The sequence below is a fragment of the Aulostomus chinensis genome, chromosome 15 (genome assembly GCF_037954235.1).
Source record: "Aulostomus chinensis isolate RoL2024-O1b breed Wild chromosome 15, RoL_Achi_v1.0, whole genome shotgun sequence".
Classification (NCBI taxonomy): domain Eukaryota; kingdom Metazoa; phylum Chordata; class Actinopteri; order Syngnathiformes; family Aulostomidae; genus Aulostomus; species Aulostomus chinensis.
This window is the reverse complement of record NC_141334.1, coordinates 14915880-14931724: the sequence shown is the minus strand read 5'-3', so window position 1 is coordinate 14931724 and position 15845 is coordinate 14915880. Positions and strand designations below refer to the sequence as shown.

At 39.8% G+C, this 15845-nt stretch overlaps 1 protein-coding gene across 1 annotated transcript in view; it reads left to right on the top strand.

Moving 5' to 3' along the window:
• LOC147248895 (ryanodine receptor 1-like) overlaps positions 1–15845 on the top strand; it is a 48579-nt gene that overhangs the window by 31486 nt on the left and 1248 nt on the right. Inside the window, exons 82-105 of the mRNA XM_086226924.1 lie at positions 1694–1793; positions 1877–1956; positions 2047–2123; positions 2284–2357; positions 5048–5128; positions 5208–5296; positions 5378–5506; positions 5611–5715; positions 9398–9479; positions 9572–10890; positions 11144–11226; positions 11421–11580; positions 11687–11773; positions 12057–12326; positions 12844–12974; positions 13093–13135; positions 13210–13343; positions 13440–13500; positions 14279–14425; positions 14510–14644; positions 14727–14883; positions 15012–15076; positions 15154–15254; positions 15378–15429. Coding sequence (XP_086083050.1) covers positions 1694–1793; positions 1877–1956; positions 2047–2123; positions 2284–2357; positions 5048–5128; positions 5208–5296; positions 5378–5506; positions 5611–5715; positions 9398–9479; positions 9572–10890; positions 11144–11226; positions 11421–11580; positions 11687–11773; positions 12057–12326; positions 12844–12974; positions 13093–13135; positions 13210–13343; positions 13440–13500; positions 14279–14425; positions 14510–14644; positions 14727–14883; positions 15012–15076; positions 15154–15254; positions 15378–15429 — 3762 coding nt within the window. The remainder of the gene's footprint in view (positions 1–1693; positions 1794–1876; positions 1957–2046; positions 2124–2283; positions 2358–5047; positions 5129–5207; positions 5297–5377; positions 5507–5610; positions 5716–9397; positions 9480–9571; positions 10891–11143; positions 11227–11420; positions 11581–11686; positions 11774–12056; positions 12327–12843; positions 12975–13092; positions 13136–13209; positions 13344–13439; positions 13501–14278; positions 14426–14509; positions 14645–14726; positions 14884–15011; positions 15077–15153; positions 15255–15377; positions 15430–15845) is intronic.

Sequence of the window (15845 nt, the reverse complement as noted above, 5' to 3'; positions counted from 1 at the left end):
ACTAGCTGACCGCTTGTTAGCTTAGCACAATGAATGGTAGTGGATGTGAAGTGTTAGCATACTACAAAAGTAGACCAAATACTTTTTTCTCAACCAGATCCTGGACATTACAACACTATTTGATTTATTTTAATGAAGGAATTTTAATACTTCCCATCTGCTACCATTCATTGTGTCAAGCTAACTAGCGGCCTGTGGGTCTCAGCTCTCTACTGCAGTACAGAGGAGAGAAAGGGATCTGTCTCTTGTCTGGCGCTGGGCAAGATGATGATTATGTGTATTTCCCTTAAAAAATTATCTTTGATCAACCAGAAAAAAACTTTTTATGCTTTATCAACATGCTTTGAACATCTAAAAACCCACGTTAACTCAAAAAAATGCCCTTTAACCTTGATTAAAGGCTTAAATGCAGATGATATCTGAGCTATTTTTACTTATTTGAGTTAACACAAACTGCTGCTGTCAGTTTTCCCGGCATATGTAGCTGTCCCATCTGTCATTCTCTCTGTCTCTTTCCCCATTGCTTCATGTAATCGTTCTCACCGTTGTAACATCAGGCTTTGTTAACTGAATGTTACTGATCACTGTCCCTTTCCCCACTCACATAGCTTACTGACAGACTACAGTGAAAGCCAGTGCAGCACATACAGCGTCAGAAGCTATAAATTCATACACATAGTCACAGCTTTTATGATCGGTTCATAAACACTATCATCTTTAGCTAGCTAGACGATACAGAAGGTTGAGGTCCAACTGCCCGATACATAGTGGGTAGAGCACGGCCAGGCACATGTGGGTGGTGGGAGGGGAGGGGCGTGGGTGAGGGAGGGTGGGTGGTGTTGAGGGAAAGAATGGAGGATGTTACAAATGAATTTGTGATGTGGCTGAACAGATTAATGCCAGTTTGTCCTCTGAATTCAGAGATATTCACCTATTGAGCAGTTTCCTTCCCTAAATTGCAAACTTCTAGGGAAAAAATTATGAATTAAATGACACATAGCGCTAAAGCAGTTTCTCCTGTTTTCCCTGACAATTAAATTTCTTCCATGAATTTAGGCACATAACAATGAAATGCCAAAAAAAAAAAAAATCTCTGATACAGAACGACAAAAGCTGTAAGCTATATGGCTAAAATGTTGAGCCATCGGGGCTGCTTCCTGTAGTCTAACGCTTGCTCCAGCCAGCAAACGTGGAGAAGTAGTGAAATAACTCCATGACTAATAAAGTGGCGTGAAAGAATGTGCGCAAGAGTCAGAGTATTTGACAGGAAAAACCCAGAATGTAAATGGATGTAAATAGAAAATACAACTTGGATAAAAACATTGATTTGTCATTCACAGGACCTATTATTGACAATTTCACTTCAAGTTGTTTTACTTGATGAAATACAGGCACATAATGTACAAAACAAATTAATAAAGCAGGTACTATGTCGACCATTTTAGAAAAAATGGTAAGGTCACTACTTTGTAATAATCTGAATAGTTAGAGACTCGAGTAAGGGAGAGTGAATGTGAATTTTAAAGAATATAAATGGACTGATTGGACTTCTTTTTCCTTTTTTTTTGTTTGTTGGTTAAACACCTGGTATATTTAGCACTGCCTCTGAGCTGAAAATGTCCATTCTGTCTATTTAAATTCTGTGAGTGTCGTCTGGCAGCTGCAGATGTTCACAATATCACTCCCGCCACAGGAAAAAGAAATGGAGAAACAAAGACTCCTGTACCAGCAGTCCAGACTTCACAACCGTGGTGCTGCAGAAATGGTCCTACAGATGATCAGCGCCTGCAAAGGTAGCTGGCCCGCTCCGCTTCATGAAGCATGCACTGTGTTGAAACTTTCCACTTGACAACTTCTAGAACGTTTCCCTCTGAAGGTGAGACTGGCCCGATGGTGTCTACAACCCTAAAGTTGGGAATCTCGATCCTTAATGGTGGAAACAGTGAGGTCCAACGGGTATGTCCCTCCCTTTCTATTGAGCACTATACATTTAAATTTACTAGCCAAATATACTGACCATTACGGGCATCCTCTCTTTTTTGGCAGAAAATGCTGGAGTACTTGAAGGATAAAAAGGACGTTGGCTTTTTTTTGAGTGTCCAAGCGTTGATGCAAACATGCTGGTGGGTTTTCAGTCAGCTGCTAAATTTTGAATTCGTAGAAACTTTAATTTGAACAGTCTGCAGACCAACACATAATACTGCAATAAATATGCAGAGCCCTGCAAAGGCTGAGCTGTTTCATTTCCTGTCAGCAGATTAGATCTTAAAATATTCTCCACAGTGTCCTGGATCTGAATGCTTTTGAGAGGCAGAACAAGGCCGAGGGGCTGGGCATGGTGTCAGAGGAGGGCACAAGTAAGTCTCGTGTATTTCTTTCTCTTGACTTAACAGCCTATGATACAGCAGGCAAAACACTGCTCCAGAGCAATTTGATTTTATCACATAATTCATTATTTGCATAATGTGAGGACACTGAAGTGTAGATTTTACACATTCCTGTGTGCTACAATTGCAGCAAATCCTTCCAGGCTTTGTTTTGTATTGTGCTGCCTTTCAAAGTCTTTACAGATGACTTGTTTAAATCGGAAAAAATGAAATCTTTCAAGTGTATGTTATCATGTTTTCACACTTAGCAGTACAATATTTGGTGGAAGGAATTGTAACGGCGCACAACAAAAACGCACCATCGACAACTTGCACATCTTCAAAACATCGGTTTCACGTGTCACCAAGCAGTGTGCAACTAGGAGGAAACCTGGAAGATTCTAGATTTTTACATTTGTTTATTCTGTACACAAAAAACAAAAGAGAATACAACTGTACAGAGTATCTAATTTTATCATTTCCAAGTCAAGACTTGGTCGATGCGTCTTGTGGGTTACGGTAATTAAGGTATCGACTTCATCACCATTAATAAGCTGAGCATCTATTAAGTCATCTTCCTCCTAATGTTTTAGTTGATGAAACTGATTAAAACCGAATTAGGTTCTAACCTCATCAAATACTTAACACTTGAATAAAGGATTTCAGTATTTTTTACCTTTCTTTGTATGTTTTAGTAGTTTGACTCATTGGTCTTCACCTGCTGTTCCACCAACATTTGTCATCTAATTCCGGGAGTTCATTTTAAGTTCTAGCTGAGTGAATTTGCCATGGAATGTTTGTTAATCTCCCCCTCCTCATCTCTTAGTCCTCTACTGTTGTCAGCACACTGATCCTCTCTCCCTTCCCCACGATCACTGCCACCTCTCCCTTGTCCCTCCTTTCATGGTCCTCAGAGTTGAACCGAGAGCGGGGTAAATCATGTGTCTCTTCATCTGCCTCTCTGTCCTCTTATTCCTTGTTCCTTTCCTTTTCCCTCTTGCTTTATCACTTCTATTTCTAACACTTCCCACCAGGGAGGATTGGATGCCTCTGTCCACCATTCATCTTCATTGCCCGCACTCCTTCTCACATTTCCTGTTCATTTCGAAAAGGACATTAATGAAATCTGTTTTTTTTAATTATTATTATTTTTGCTCATGAAACGTGTATTAAAATGTACTAAAACTGTGGGTGAAACCATCAAAATTGAATAGAGATGGAGTTCCTCACTTGACAACCTTAATAACGTCATTCACAATTCCAGTCATATCATGTGTAGTGAGGCTGTTCTTATTTTTGAAAAATGGCTAGTCTTAAAGGAACTTCTTGGAGTTAAGAATATTAGCTTTCTTTACCGGAGACAGACAAGAGGATAGATGGCTGTCTATCTTTTTCTGCGTGCGTTAGAGAGCTACAGAGACCGCTAGTTAGCTTGTGAATGGCCACAGTGAATGGTAGTGATTATCATACCTCACTCAAAAGTCATCAAATACTTCCCTCCAAAACAGTTTTAATTAAATTAGGGTTGTGTATAACTTTTGCTAGAAAAGAATTAAGGTTTTGAGATACTGAATTTTTAGAATTAAACATATAGCACTTCCTGGTCCAACCTGATCTATTTGATGACTTTTGACGGAGGAATGCTAACACTTCCCACTCACTACTGTTCATGCGCTAAGCTAACCTGCAGTCAGATGGTCTCTGCAGGTCTCAGCTCCCTAACACACAGAGGAGAGAAGGGTCTCTATCTTCTTGTCTGGCTCTTGGGAGGATGGACAATAAACGTGTTTACCAAAAAGTTTGTTTGTTCTTTTCATCTGAAGTGTAAAAAGAGTGGCACAAATGTATTGTTGACACTATTTAAACACAAAATAAGATTTACATGAATAGTATGATAGCTTTAAACAATTTCAATTAGATATATTATATCATGCACTGGATTCTTAAACATTTTGATGGACAATCCCCCCCAAGTTTTTTTGACATTTAACTCTGCTGCTGCTGCTGCTGCTGTATTAGTGCCAAATGGTGTGTGCTGCATGTTTTTGTGTGGATGTGTGTGTGTTTGTATGCCTTCAGAACAGCCACTGGTGGACTAGGTTTTATGAAAAAGGGAAAAATAAATCCTTAATATTGTACGTTTACAGCAGCATGCTTTTATGGAATTTTTGGAAGTGTGATTCCATATCTGGGACGATTGATCAGCACATTCGTACAGCTCCAGATGACCAGTTCACCCCTGAGCACTGCAATGTTTTCATGTTAATACGCTCTGTAAAACAGTGCATTTTTATCGTCTGCTCTGTTACATGTTTCTGATAGGAATGTCTGATGAGTTATATTTAGTTTATTGCAGCTTGTTTGTATGCATGTGATGTTGACCCCTCCTGAATGTTGTTTGCCAGTGATTGTGCTCGTACAAACATTAGTGCAATAGTGGAAAAGTCAATTTTATTCGATTTAATGCCACTCATACATTGTGACAAAACAAACCCTTTTATCAACCACAAGTTTTGATACTAAACCTAATGACAGAAGATGGTAAGTTAAGAAATCAATCTTTATTTTTACCATCCTTCCACTGGTTACTGAGTAACTACCAGTCAGGCTTTTCAACTATTGTGTGACTTATGATATCAACCTTATTAAACCTAATTCAATTTTAAATCTATTTTCTTCAGATGAGAAAGTCATGGCAGATGATGAGTTCACCTGTGACCTCTTCCGGTTCTTGCAACTGCTTTGTGAGGGTCACAACAATGGTAAGAACCAATCAAATAAGAGTAGTGTTGAATTCCAGAATTGTATTATGCAAATAAAATCCCCTCTGCACTGCTGCAGATTTTCAGAACTACTTGCGAACACAGACTGGCAGCACAACCACCATCAACATCATAATCTGTACAGTAGATTACCTCCTCCGTCTGCAGGTGCTGCCTCACTTTATATAATATGAATAAATATAAGTATAATACAATTTTAAGCCATGAAAATACTCTTAAATCTAACAGGAGTCCATCAGTGATTTCTACTGGTATTACTCCGGCAAAGACATCATTGATGAACCAGGAAAAAAGAATTTCTCCAAAGCTATGACGGTGGCAAAACAGATTTTCAACAGTCTCACTGAATATATTCAGGTAAAATATCAACAAATTACATCTTTACATTTGCTTTGCATTTTGCTTACTCTCTCTATTTTTTTTTAACAAGAATGTGTGTGTAATTGTGAATCTCTCTCCAGGGCCCCTGCACCGGCAACCAGCAGTCCCTGGCCCACAGCAGGCTGTGGGATGCTATCGTTGGATTCCTTCATGTCTTTGCTCATATGATGATGAAGCTGGCACAGGTATGCGCATGAGATTTGATCAACGCTGTATTTAGGAGCTGAGTTCCTGGACCTAGAGTTACGTAATCAGTATTGACAGAATAAATCAGGACTGTCAGTTGACACCATCTACTGAAAGCAACAGCATTTCCTCTCTCATCCCAGCTTGTTGTTACTGTCATTAGGCTTAAGGGTAAACATCGCACTGACATATTCTTTGCCAAACTGCCAATTCCTAGTGACAGCTGACAGAAATCCCCCTGTAATCAGCCAACATGTTTCTCTGTGGCTGTTCAGCGAACTCTTCAGCTTTACTGGATGCTTAGCATATATTTAACTGTTGAAACCACTCAACCGGTACCTCCATGTGAATGGAAAAACATATTCTGTTACGTTAAATAGTTAACAGTCTTGAAAACCTTTGGGAGAAACACACCAACTTTTTTGAAAGTGTGCTCATTTGCAATTCTCAAAGCCAGAAATGAAGATAGAGACCTTTCTTCCCTCAGAGTCTGTCTTGTTAGCTTAGCATGTAGAATGGTAGTGGATGGGAAGTGGTGGCAAAAATTGATCGTCAAAACATCGATCAGGTTCAAGATCTTGTTTTGCCCAGAGGGAATCCTCCTCATCCTCTGTAACAAGTCAGCCATGAGTAGAAACAATCGCTCCTCTAGTCTTGAACGAACGTTTTGTTTTGTTCTGTTGGGCGAAGTTCCCGTCGGGCTTCAGAGGCACTGCGTCGTATCACTGCGCCCAGCCAGGAAAAAAGTTCCCATTGCCCGACTCTAAAATGACAGTATACCAAGTTAGGCAGGCAAAGTCGGTCCTGGAGAAGTGTGTTTGAAGCGTATTTGATAACCTGCCCATCTACTACCCTTCATTGTGCTAAACTAACTGGCGGTCAGCCAGTTTCTGTGTTGTCTCAGCTTCTTAATGTAGCACAAAGAAGAGAGAAGGGTGTCTATCTCCTTGCCTAACTTTGGGGAGGATGGCAAACAAGTATATTTTCCAAAAAGTGAAATATTTGATCCGAATACAATTCTCTACTGCCTGAAAAGTAAATGAGAGCAGTTGCTTTGGGTCGCTCCGACTGTTTGTAATTATACCTCTGGTAAGACTGGTTTTAAAGTGATTCCATATCCACATTCATTCTGAATATAAATCTTGTCCACAAAGAAACATTGAATATTTGGGAAAACACATGCGTAAATACTAATAAAACCATTCACGGCTGGAATCCATTTAACTGCTTCAGCTTCAGGGTTCTGCTGTTGTGCATGTTGGCTCACTGTCTCGGCTGTCATGGGTCACTTCAGTAGAATTGTGGATAATATTAGTAAAAGTTGTGCATTTCCTGCTATGATAAGTGAAAATGTCTGTTGCCCTTTAAAAGCAACTACATTTCATACAATGTAACACACTTTGTCAGTTAACGTTTTCCATCCACTTCAAAAAAGGGATCTTTCTGACGATTGGTCAACAAATGAAAGCATCAAATGCACACATAAGCGTGAAATCCCGTCTTTTGCACAACACATGGAAACGGACATTAATGGAAGGTCAAAATACACATTTTCCTTTTTTCAGCACATATCTGCATTTTGCATGCGTAACCCCTTAATCATAGATCAATCATGCACACTCTCATCAGAGTTCAGGAATGATCCATACTTAATCCTTGAATTCCCAATGCAGAATGGGATGCACGCAACAATGTTATCCTACATTACTCTTTATTGTCTTACAGTTATCAGCCAATTATGACAGTCATAGTATTTGAGATACTATGGTAAATTAGTGAACATGAGATGGTTTAAATGTGCAATTCCAAAATGTAATCCAAGAATACTTTACCAGTGTTTGTAACTGTTCAAAGACTGAATGATTTATTGATTATTTAAACTGTCTTCCACATGTTCAATGCAGGGTAAAGTATGTATCCATTTTATTTACTTATTGATGTGATATTGTCTTGTTGTATGTTATTTTTTCAATGTCAGTTTCACTTATCAGGTTGTTTCATAATCACCTGCTTTAAAAAATGAAGTTTCATTGTGTAAATTTCGTAGATTATACATTTTGTATCGTACGATTTTACATTTTTCTGCCTAAAACCTTTTTTTTTTCGAAATAAGCTTTTCCATTTCTCAGATTTCTTCACTTTAATTAATTGGATGATATTTTAAAAAGCAAACATTCTCATACACCGAACCAAAGTAAGAAACAACTGTGCTCCTCACTCTGTAGTCATGAAACTGGCATGACAACAAAGTCACAGTATCGATAATTATGATCGTCTCTGCTCATTCACGCCAGGTCAGCGGAATAATATGATGATTTTTCTTGGACATGAAGACGTCGTAGATACAGCACTAGGAATTAAAATCACAAATATTGAAATTAAGAACGTAGAACTTTCTGAATCAAAATGAAGCAGGTGACAGCAAAACATCCTGAGTGAGGGACTGACTCTTAACCGTCCACTGTTGGAGTATACATTTTAATCCGAGATTATTTCATGTTGGAACACACATTTTAATGTGAGATCCACTGTGTGCACACATTTAACAGAGTTGCAATTTTAGTGAAATTTTCCTTCACTAATAATTAACCTGCAGGAAACGGCTTGTTATTTGTGGTGTGTCGTTGTGATGTCCGTGTTGCTTTTGCCCTAACTCAGTGCAATGTGAGTATATTTGGTGTTGAATAGTGATGTGTTTCATAAATTCCTTTCACCTTCTAAATGAAATTCTGTTTTTGTAATTGATGGCATACTTAATTATATTGATACTGTCAAACATTCTTAATATTTATCGTACCATTTATAGGAAAAGCTATCGTTGTCATTAGATATAAATGTCCTGACACTAGGATGCAGCTCTTAGAAACAGTGACTGACACAATTTTTTTTTTTTACAAATTCACTAATTTGAAGCCAAAATTTACAAGAGAGAAGAAGCAGAAGTGTTTATTAAAATCTTGCAGATGTATTAATTGTAGCCCGTAGGATTACCCAATATCCAATATCTATGGGGAGAGCTGATGTTAAAGTTAACTTTGAATTTTAAATCGATCTTAAACCAGTGCTGGGTTGGTAAAAGGTGGCACTGGAGCTGCAATATTTACAAATTAATAGATAAATCAGAAAAGCCTTGATTATCAAATAAATGTGCATGTTTATTTAAATAAATAGCTCTGAATGCAGAGTAAAATAGAATTAAATGAACACATTTATAGTCAGGTGTTTTAGTTGACAAATGACTTCTTTTGGAATTCATTTGGTTTTCATATTGAACTATTTCTCCATTTGTTATTTCCTGCTGAATTTTTTTTTTTTATTTTTTAAACATTGTTCATGTTTATTTATGTCTCTGTTTCTTGATTTGTGAGTTTCTCCAGGTAATTTTTGTCGCTACGTCTTGATTCTCTGAGCATGAGGGATTTGTTAATCAACTAGTTTTTGCTGCATCTCCTTTGTAGTGAATGTGAGTGTATGCAACACTCGCTATGGTTCATGTTCCTCTCATGTAACAGCGGGTTATCATATGTTGAAATAATTCTGTGTGATGACTGTCGGCCCTTCCTCCTTCTGCCCCCCCCCACCCCCACCCCTCTGATGATTGCATCTATAAATCAGTGTGAACTCTAAACAGCTCCAGAATGTGACATCAAATCTATAAAAGTAGGATTTTTATGGTTGCAGGACTCAAGTCAGATTGGTCTGCTGAAGGAGCTTCTGGACCTGCAGAAAGACATGGTTGTGATGTTGCTCTCACTGTTAGAGGGTAACTTCTTTTTTCTTTCCTGTTTTACAATTCTCCTGTTGGGTGGTGTATTTTTTTAAACCTCAGTTTAAATGATATTTTGTGCTATTCAGGCAATGTGGTGAATGGTACAATCGCTCGTCAGATGGTGGACATGTTAGTGGAGTCCTCCAGCAACGTGGAGATGATCCTCAAGTTCTTTGACATGTTCCTTAAACTGAAAGACATCGTAGCTTCAGACGCTTTCAAGGATTACGTCACTGATCCCCGAGGGCTCATCTCTAAGAAGGACTTCCAGAAGGCCATGGACAGTCAGAAACAGTACACCCCTTCTGAAATCCAGTTCCTCTTGTCCTGCTCAGAAGCAGATGAAAATGACATGATCAACTACGAGGAGTTTGCTAGTCGCTTCCAAGAACCTGCCAAGGACATCGGCTTCAACATCGCTGTGCTGCTCACCAACCTGTCTGAGCACGTCCCCCATGACACCAGGCTACAGAATTTCCTGGAACAAGCAGAAAGTGTCCTTAACTACTTCCGTCCCTTCCTTGGCCGTATTGAAATAATGGGCGCCAGCAGAAAGATCGAGCGCATCTACTTTGAAATCAGTGAAGTCAACCGTAAGCAGTGGGAGATGCCGCAGGTCAGAGAGTCCAAACGACAGTTTATCTTTGATGTTGTCAACGAAGGCGGTGAATCAGAAAAGATGGAGATGTTCGTCAACTTCTGCGAGGATACCATCTTTGAGATGAACATAGCTTCACAAATCTCAGAGCAGGAAGAAGAGGAAAAGGGTGAGGAGGATGATGAAGCAGAAGAAGGTGGAGGTGAGGCGGGAGCAGGGGGAGCTAACGGAGGAGGCGATGAGGAAAGCAACGGAGAGGAGGGGCAGCCTGAATCCAACTCAGCCTTTGCAGACTTCATAAACAGCATGCTAGGCTTCTTCAGCATTTTCACGTTCCGTAACCTTCGTAAACAATATCGCAGAGTGAGAAAGATGACCTTGAAGGAGATTGTGGTGGCTCTGTCCTCGTTCTTCTGGACCATCCTCATGAGCATTCTACACTTCATTTACAATGTGTGCAAAGGATTCTTCATGATAATCTGGCATACACTGTTTGGAGGTGGTTTAGTAGAGGGAGCTAAAAATATCACCGTGACAGAGATTCTAGCAAGCATGCCGGATCCCACTCAGGATGATGTTCACTGTGACGGACCAGGGGAGATGGGAACAGGGGAGGAACAAGACACTGGAGGGGTTACGGACAGTGGGGAAACTGGGAGTGGAGAGGAGGAGGAGGAAGATACGCAGGAAAAAGAGGGTGGGAGGATACCTGGTGTTGATGCTCCAGGTGGACTTGGAGACATGGGGGTCGAGGCACCTGTTGAACCCCCAACTCCTGAAGGGACCCCCATAACGAAGAGGAAAATGGTGCGTGTTTCTGCTCCCAGTGACACTTAAGACATACGTCATCGCGTACCATGTACTGGTACTTGTACTCATAATTATTGCAATTACACCTCACAAATCATAAAAGTTGTGATCATTCATGACGAATATCTTGTCAACGACTGTTTAAGTCTCAAACTTATTTTCTGCAGTCATTAAAAATCCAACGTAAAAATCCTACTGATTTTTGGATGAAAGACCTCAGGGTGACTATTTGTGTTGTTTTTGTGAACAGCAGCCAGAGGAGGCCGATGCAAGCCAGAAACCTCCTGAACCTGCTCCGGTAGAAGAACCTCCTCCAGAACCTGAAAAGGCTGAGTACGTGTCTCAAGTAGTTCTGTTTTGTTGAAGTCCTTCTCTCTCTCTGTTCAGCTTCAAACAATAGTCGTTTTAGCTGAAAATGTATATTTGACTCAAACATTTCAGCATTTCATGAAAGTTTTTTTTTTTTAAATTATTTTATCAAATACAAAGATGTCCACGTTACAGCCTTGCCTTGATTGTGTTTTCAGTGCTGAAACTGGAGAGAAAGCAGAGAAGGAACCCCAGGCAGAGGAGAAGGTACAGCCAGAGGAACCGAAGAAAGCAGCGGCGAAAAAAGAAAAGAAGCAAAAAAGAGGAGGAGGTTTTCAAATTTGGACTGAACTGGAAACACAGAGAAATAAATTCATGGTGACACAGTTTATTTTACCGTATATATTTAAAAGAAACATTTTCTCTCATTATTTAAAGCTGATTATGTTAACAACTCACTAATCAGCTGTAAAATCTCTTGTAGAACTACCTGTCCAGGAACTTCTACAACCTGCGCTTTTTGGCTCTCTTCCTCGCATTTGCCCTGAACTTCATTCTGCTTTTCTACAAGGTGAAGAGATCGTTTTATGCACATGGACGCTGAATATTAAAGAAGTTAATTCGAAGTGGACTTGAAACGTGGCGAATGACACTAGTACTCAGTATGCTTTTAGTCAATGACACTAGTACTCAGTATGCTTTTAGTCAATGACACTAGTACTCAGTATGCTTTTAGTCAATGACACTAGTACTCAGTATGCTTTTAGTCAATGACACTAGTACTCAGTATGCTTTTAGTCAATGACACTAGTACTCAGTATGCTTTTAGTCAAAGCTGGATTTGTTCTGTGTAGGTATCTGACAGCCCGCCTGAGGGTGAGGAGATGGAAGGATCCGGTTTGACAGAGGGAAGCGGGTTCTTCGAAGGTTCTGGTATGTTTGAGGGTTCGGGGGAGGAGGCGGACGGATCTGGAATGAGTGATGGGGATGAAGATGAGGAAGACGTCCCAGTTTACTACTATCTGGAGGAGAGTACTGGCTACATGCAGCCCACACTGTCCTTCCTCGCCATTCTGCACACTGTCATCTCATTCATCTGTATTATCGGATACAACTGCCTGAAGGTATACTTCCATACCAGCCTTTAAAATTTGAAGTACAGACAGAAGAGTGTGGTTAACATTTATATTGGAGGAATATAATCGCAACACCATATGAAAAGAATAACTTTGAGCCAAAATCTTGAGCAGGAAACTCTATTCATGTAAATTAAAATTACAATTGTGCAGTAAGAACATTGAAATATGCAACTAAAGCTGCTGTCATGGAAAAGAATATTTCATTTTTTTGCTTTTCTGTAATTTTTTTTCTGTTTTTGGTGTCACGTCAACAATCCTAAACATGTTTACGTACCTGTGTTGTCCTACTTTCTAATGAGACGAGGAGCATTAATCTCAGCAGTATCGTTGACTTGGAGAACTCAGAATTTTACTTGTAGCATGAAAGCTGAAAACACAGTCAGGTATTAGATCATTTATTGGCAGAGCTGATTTTATTGACTCATTTTGATGGCATAGAAACTATTTCAGATGATTGCGTCTACATTTGAGAGCGTTTTCATTTGGTTTGTTTTTTTGTTAGATCCCGCTAGTGATATTTAAGAGAGAGAAAGAACTTGCAAGAAAGCTGGAGTTTGATGGCCTCTACATCACGGAGCAGCCTGAGGATGACGACATCAAGGGGCAGTGGGATCGACTGGTCCTCAATACACCGTACGTGAAAAAATGAATGACCTTCCATTACATTCCTAGAAAAGCAGAAATGATCAAAAGTTGTTGTTGTTGTTTTTTATTCTTTGATAAATAATGTTTCATTTTTTTTCCCCCACAGATCTTTCCCAAACAATTACTGGGATAAATTTGTCAAACGAAAGGTGAGTTCCATTTGCTTCTTGTGGGTTTCTCGTAGTTTCTGTGGAAGAATATTTATAATATTTACTGTGTGCAGGTTTTAGATAAATACGGGGACATTTATGGACGCGAAAGAATCGCTGAACTCCTGGGAGTAGACTTAGCCTCCCTGGATGTGAGTCAACAACACGAGAAGAAACAGGAAGAGCCAGACAACTCTGTGTTTGCTTGGTGTGTTGAGAAAACACAGAATATTTTCATTTTCCCAACGTTAAATTATTTCAAGTGATCAGTTCCAACTAAGTACTGTCTGTTGTGTTTTTTCAGGGTGACCTCCATTGACATCAAGTACCAGATCTGGAAATTTGGTGTTGTGTTCACTGATGGGGTGAGCAAAGACGCAATTCATTTGTATTTCACTGTTGATATTACTGCACAGTTCAATATCATATGAGCAAGAGTACGTAATAACATCAGAGCTGCAAGCAGCGATGATAGAGACCTTGCAGTTTGCCGTTTGATGGCAAATAGCAAACATTTCATGAATTCATCATCATCACATTTCTAGCACAGCAGTCCAGCACGTGGAGTATACGTATAAAACACGGAACTTCCTGTTGCCAGTGGGTGTTGCTTTTTTGTAAATGCCGGCAAAATTTGATGTGACTCCATTTATTGTCCTTGGAAGAGTTTATTAAAGTATGAATCCTTTCAAAAAATAAATCAAATGGTGCTTTTTCTCATCAAGGCACTAAGAGTCTTGTCTAGAGGTGAGCACATTCACAAGAGCCATAAAATGTTTGCAGCGTTCATAACGACGAGCTTTTGAGCACAATTATCCGCTAAAACGTGATAAATTCTGAATAAATACATATAACTGTGTAACTATGACTGAATTTTGACTTGCATTTTAAAAGGCCTTATATATATGTATTAAATGGTTTGTTTAGTAATTTAAAAACAAATATTTAACTGTGTCTTTGGGATATATGTACCACTGTAGTCTCTGTAAATTGCAATGCAATTGCAATCCAATGCATCTTCTGCATGTTGAGGTTTTATTTCTGTTTTTTTGGAGCCATGAATCTAATCGTGCACTTTTTTTATATGACCTTCAAGACTCATCAGTTTGAGCTTTTTCAGATTTTCTCTTTTGTCTCTTCTAGACCTTCCTTTATCTGTGTTGGTACCTGATTATGTCTCTCCTGGGCCACTACAACAACTTCTTCTTCGCCTGTCACCTGCTGGATATTGCTATGGGGGTCAAGACTCTTCGCACTATTCTGTCCTCAGTCACACACAATGGCAAGCAGGTACATGTTGAGGACCTCGGAGGAACCTTTATTCTGTTTGTCCTGTTTACGGCTGTGTTAACTCTGTTCCATTCGTCCCGCTAGCTAATGATGACGGTGGGCCTGTTAGCGGTGGTGGTCTACCTTTACACTGTAGTCGCCTTCAATTTCTTCCGCAAGTTTTACAACAAGAGTGAAGACGAGGATGAACCGGATATGAAATGTGACGACATGATGACTGTAGGTCTTTGTTGATCTTGACTTTGTACTTCAACACATCGATGTACGCTCTCAATTGATGTGTGTTCATGCGACTTTGCAGTGTTACCTGTTCCACATGTACGTGGGCGTGCGTGCTGGCGGAGGCATCGGAGACGAGATCGAGGACCCAGCCGGAGATGAATATGAGTTGTATCGAGTGGTCTTTGACATAACTTTCTTCTTCTTTGTTATTGTCATCCTGCTGGCCATCATTCAGGGTAAAGAAAACACCTTCAACTGTCAATCCTATTTGACTGAGGTTAAATACAGTATAAAACAGTGAGGAATTTTTTTGAGTTTTCCAGGCAGATTTGAAAACGATAATGTTCCTGTACAATTGTGGCAGGTTTGATCATTGATGCCTTTGGAGAACTCAGGGATCAACAAGAGCAGGTTAAGGAAGACATGGAGGTAAGATACTGACACTTTCTTACTATTATGAGTCCTAATTAATGTGTCTGAAACACTCATCTCTGGTTTCTGTGCAGACCAAGTGCTTCATATGTGGGATTGGAAGTGACTACTTTGATACCACGCCACACGGATTTGAGACTCACACTTTAGATGAACACAACCTGGCCAACTACATGTGAGTTGCCCGCGAACTCTGTGTGTGTGTGTGTGTGTGTGTGTGTGTGTGTGTGTGTGTGTGTGTGTGTGTGTGTGTGTGTTTATACATGTACAATAACATTAACCTGTTAATCCCTTTCAGGTTCTTCTTAATGTATCTTATTAACAAGGATGAGACGGAGCACACAGGACAGGTCAGTCTGACTCCTTTTATCATATATTATACATACACATATTATCTTTATCCCCTGCTGTTACACCGGCCCGCGCTCCCCTCCCATGAACCAGTCCCCCATCAAGCTGACTTGCTCTCCCTGCCTCCCCTACCAGAAGCGTCCTTCGTCAACTGTTATTAACATTCCCATGTTTTCCACATTTTGTATTGTGAACTGTTTTCTTCTCTTTAACATCTACTGCTCGTCTGTCCGTCCTGGGTGAGGGATCCTCCTCTGTTGCTCACCCTGAGGTTTCTCAGATTTTTCCCTGTTAAAAGGGTTTTCTATGGAGTTTTTCCTCAGTCGATGTGAGGGTCTAAGGACAGAGGATGTTATTATGATGCCATGTGAAGCCCTTTGAGACAAACTGTATGTGTGAATATGTCTACAAATAA